This window comes from Pinus tabuliformis, chromosome 4_1 (assembly GCF_031772625.1).
Source record: "Pinus tabuliformis cultivar Carrire ecotype Pingquan chromosome 4_1, CPIR1, whole genome shotgun sequence".
NCBI classification, from domain to species: Eukaryota; Viridiplantae; Streptophyta; class Pinopsida; order Pinales; family Pinaceae; genus Pinus; species Pinus tabuliformis.
Genome location: NC_142303.1, coordinates 628,988,732 through 628,992,879, shown reverse-complemented (window position 1 = coordinate 628,992,879; position 4,148 = coordinate 628,988,732). Strand labels below are relative to the sequence as shown.

At 32.5% G+C, this 4,148-nt stretch overlaps 1 protein-coding gene across 2 annotated transcripts; it reads left to right on the top strand.

Moving 5' to 3' along the window:
- Window positions 1–649: 649 nt before the first annotated feature.
- Window positions 650–3,622, top strand: LOC149177610 (myb-related protein 308-like). Of its 2 annotated transcripts, XM_089423437.1 has the most exons (4): window positions 650–839; window positions 948–1,130; window positions 2,521–2,650; window positions 2,743–3,622. In XM_089423437.1, the coding sequence occupies exons 2-4, from the start codon at window positions 992–994 to the stop codon at window positions 3,326–3,328; spliced, it is 855 nt and encodes a 284-aa protein (XP_089279563.1). In that variant the 5' UTR covers window positions 650–839; window positions 948–991; the 3' UTR covers window positions 3,329–3,622. The 2 variants fall into 2 exon arrangements, with proteins under 2 accessions (XP_089279563.1, XP_089279564.1); XM_089423438.1 differs by having other exon boundaries at window positions 650–1,130.
- The last annotated feature ends 526 nt before the right edge of the window (window positions 3,623–4,148 follow it).

The following is a 4,148-nucleotide window of genomic DNA, read 5'->3' as shown; positions in this document are numbered from 1 at the left end:
CACTGAAACTCCTACCACCATTCAAGTGAATGTGAAATATCCATTTCCCTGACATCAAAATTGTTACCAGCAAGCTAAATAAATTATACTTTTCATACATTTGATATGGACAAAAGCACTATTTTTATATTAGTGATCTAATTTCTCAAATCCCAAACCATTAGAAGAAAATTCATTTACATCACGATAAATGCTATGCTTTTTATTGACATCCACCTATCAAAAAATACTCCACCTTTTAGTAGGTTTCATGGACGACCTTTATCAGTCCAATGGATCATTGATTTCTATGATTTAAGAATAATAATAAATTAAAATAAATAACAATGATCACAATAATTTGTCCTCTCGCTCCAATAAATTACACATTTCAATAATTTAAAAAATACATAAATAAAATAACAATGATAGTTATGGATTTTACGTAGCAATTTCCAATTGTTGTTTTGGCCGCCCAGAAGACTACAACGTTGGCCCCCTAACCATTACCGTACGCCATTTGAATAATGTAACATGATTTCCGTGAATGTGACACTGTTTACAGCGATTCGTATGTTGTTGTATGTCCACTGTGACTCTGGCATGGAGAATAGCAGGGAAAGGCACTTTGTTAAAAACTTTTCAGGTCACGGCACCATTGATTCTCTTCAACACTATTCAATTTATGATAATTGGCCAACTACTCATATCTCGGGTAGAATCTGTGCGTTTATTTGCGGCCTTGAGATATATTTATAACTATCTGCTCTGATGATCCCAAAGAGATTTCGGGAAGGACGAGCTGAAATTATTTGGTGCTGAAACAACTCGCATTCCGTTCCTTTGAAGAAGATATCATAGTAAGTAGTTGAATTGTTGTTTGTAACAGCCATCTGGTAGAAATCCTGCACTACATTACTGCAACTTTCTGTTTCTGTTTTATTTTGTGATATAAACTTAGATGCTAGATTGAGCAGATATAACTGTTAGGACACCTGGTTATAACTGAACCATGATGGGAGGCAAGGCTTGTTATGATTCAAATAATGGGATAAACAAAGGTTCTTGGACACAGGACGAAGACCTTCGCTTGACTCAGTTTGTACGAGCTCATGGTGAAGGATGCTGGTCTGCTCTCGCTAAGAAGGCAGGTAGGAATTGTTTTTAGTAAACTGATAACTTTCTAGTTTTTCAGCATAAAATCTTCGAAGTAGCAGTTTTTGGTTAAAATCGCCACGTTTAATTATATCAACAAAAAATAAAGGGTGAAAATCATCATTGTTCTATATTTGTAATGGCTGAATGTGATATACTTAACCCTTGAAATAGATAACCCTATGTGGTGCAGTGGCACTAGGATCGTGAAGTGCCCATACATAAATTTTGAAAATTAAATAACTTACGAGTTTTTGCTTATGTGGTGTGCAGTGCACTAGGACCGTGAAGTGCCCATACATAAATTTTGAAACTTAAAGAACTTATGAGTTTTTTCTAAAATTATAGAGAAATTTAACCATTTCATGTCTAAGCTCATTAATAATTAATTGATTAAGTATTCATACAGTCTAGATCGTTTAAATTATGACTTGCTTTATATGAAGGCTCTAATGGTTCATAAGCTGATTAATAATTAATTGATTAAGTATTCATAGTCTAGATTATCGTCAAAATTATGACTTGCTTTATATGAAGGCTCTAATGGGTCATAAGTGTAGTAGAGCTATGAACTTAACTCTATTGTAGGTTTCACAAAGTTATAAATCTAATTAGAGGTCTATTTTGAAAATATTTAGGAATTCTAAAAATTTGACTTTACTTTTATGGTCCCATTTCCAAATATTTTCAAATATAAATTAAAACAAAAAATAAAAATATTTATCTAAATAAAATAGAAATAAAAAACAAAGATACTTATCTGTTCCATTTCAAAATTCCTGAGTACAACAGAAATAAAGATAAAGATAAGGATAGGGATGGCTGTGGTTGAGTGGATTCTAAAATCTTTGGCAACATGAATTAAGAGAATATATGTGTTTGTTAAGAATATATGTGTTTATTAAGAGTATTTATTTTTGATAAAATGTTTACAGTTTTATTACATGTTGAAATTTCTTGAGTTTATGTTGATAGTTGATTTTTAGAATATTCTGCAATCAGATTGATATGGGCTTCTTTAAATGATATGGATTTCTTTAAATAATTGATTGTATCTATATTAGTCTGATTGTGGAATATTCAGAGAATCAGTAATAAATATAAGCTCTGTTTTACGTTGATTATTGATTTTCAGAATATTTTGCAATCAAATTAAGATAGTCACAGTAAAATAATTAACTACACCCATATCTATATCTATATCCATCATATCAATAAAATAATTGACTGCACCCATATCCATATCCATATGATTGCAAAATATTTAAAAAACCAACCACCGGCATAAACTCTGCCGTTGAAATTGTGGGGATGGCTTTCAAATTTCATTCACGATGATGATACTATGGTAACTAAACATTGGCAAAATCGCATGATTTCACACAGGTCTGAAGCGCTGTGGAAAGAGTTGCAGGTTTCGTTGGGTGAACTATCTTCGACCAAACCTCAAACGTGGTAACATTTCACCGGATGAAGAAGACCTTATAATAAGACTTCATAAACTTCTGGGAAACCGGTGGGCAAACATCATTTTTCTTGTAGATTTTGTTTTCTCGTGGCTCTTTCATCCTTTTCCATCTTGATGTATCAACTTCATTGATATGGCAGGTGGTCATTAATTGCTGGTCGTATACCGGGTAGAACTGATAACGAAGTCAAGAACTACTGGAATACTCGTTTGAACAAGAAAGCTCAATTGAATTGCAGGAGACCAACGGAGCCAAATAGCAAGGAACCGGCTGTGAGTATTATTCCTGCAACAAGTGCCAACCAGAAGGGTGAAAGAGAGAACATAACCTATTACCCTGTAATAGAAGACCAGAATAAGGGACCCATATCTTCCAATTATCCTACGAAACAAGAGCCAAGCTCTTGTTCAAATTCCCCACAGATTGCAGGTGTATCAGGGGATATCGATTTCTGGGACCCCTTGCAGCTAAATTTCCTGCATGATGACTCCAATTCAGCCTTTGTTCCTAAGCCCATTGTTTATAATCAGGAAAATGGCCATTCACTTTCCTGTATGTTCGATACTGAAAATTTCTGGCAAGATTATATGGATCACCAGATGCATTCAATCCCCTACCATTCTTCGCCCTTTCCTGAAGTCGGTGCACACTCTGATGCCCTTACTGTCACTCCCCACATGGATGAGTTTGCAGACATTTTCGATCATTTCCAGAAGATGTATTGATCGTTATTCGACATTGACAGGTTGATGCGACGGGATAAACACAGGACCCGTGCTTCCAATCTGCGTAGACATATACATAGGTATATGATTATAAAATCTATGCAAACATTTCTGTCTCGGAACCTCGCTAATGATCTGTACACGGAATAAGTAAATTAGCTGTATTATCTTATTTCCTACATATTTATCGTTACTTTGGATTATAAATTTTGCAGCTCCATAGTTTTGGTTATATAATCTATGCAATCTAATGTTTGCAGCTTGCCTGTTTTGGTTCAAAGATGAATCTCCACCAGTGATAACCGACTGATCTCTATATTTACTATTTTGTGAACCCTCAAGCAAAGTAATCTGTCAACCTACCGATGATGAATAAAATACCCCGGGCTAAGTTTGCTTCCCTCAACGTATAATGGATGATCAACCTTTTTTCCAAAATGTTTATGTCACAATTTTGTGTCAGGATGGATTTTTATTATTTTTCAAATTTACATTTTTGTCTTAATTTTGAATTTATTAAATAAACAATTATTTTTATTTTTATAATATAAAAAGTTAAATTAATCTAAATTTATTTGAAGCATAATATATTAATTTTTTTTTGTCTTTCATCAATTATATATATATTATTAGTTGGTTTGAAAGACATAGGTCAAAAATTCTTTTTGTGATTTTTACCAAAAAACTTTTCTTAATTTATTATAGATCACAAAACTGTAAATTCAGAAATTTTATTTTAATTAAATTTTATATATTTTTAGTTTAATTAATAAATTTTATATATTATAATTTTATTTTATTTTAATTAATATATAGAACA

Excerpts from the sequence above, each read along its gene's own strand:
- LOC149177610 (XM_089423437.1), top strand. The coding sequence starts at position 992 with ATGATGGGAGGCAAGGCTTGTTATGATTCAAATAATGGGATAAACAAA. Across the intron at positions 1,131-2,520 it reads TGCTCTCGCTAAGAAGGCAG|GTCTGAAGCGCTGTGGAAAG; the intron begins GTAGGAATTGTT and ends GATTTCACACAG. Across the intron at positions 2,651-2,742 it reads CATAAACTTCTGGGAAACCG|GTGGTCATTAATTGCTGGTC; the intron begins GTGGGCAAACAT and ends TTGATATGGCAG.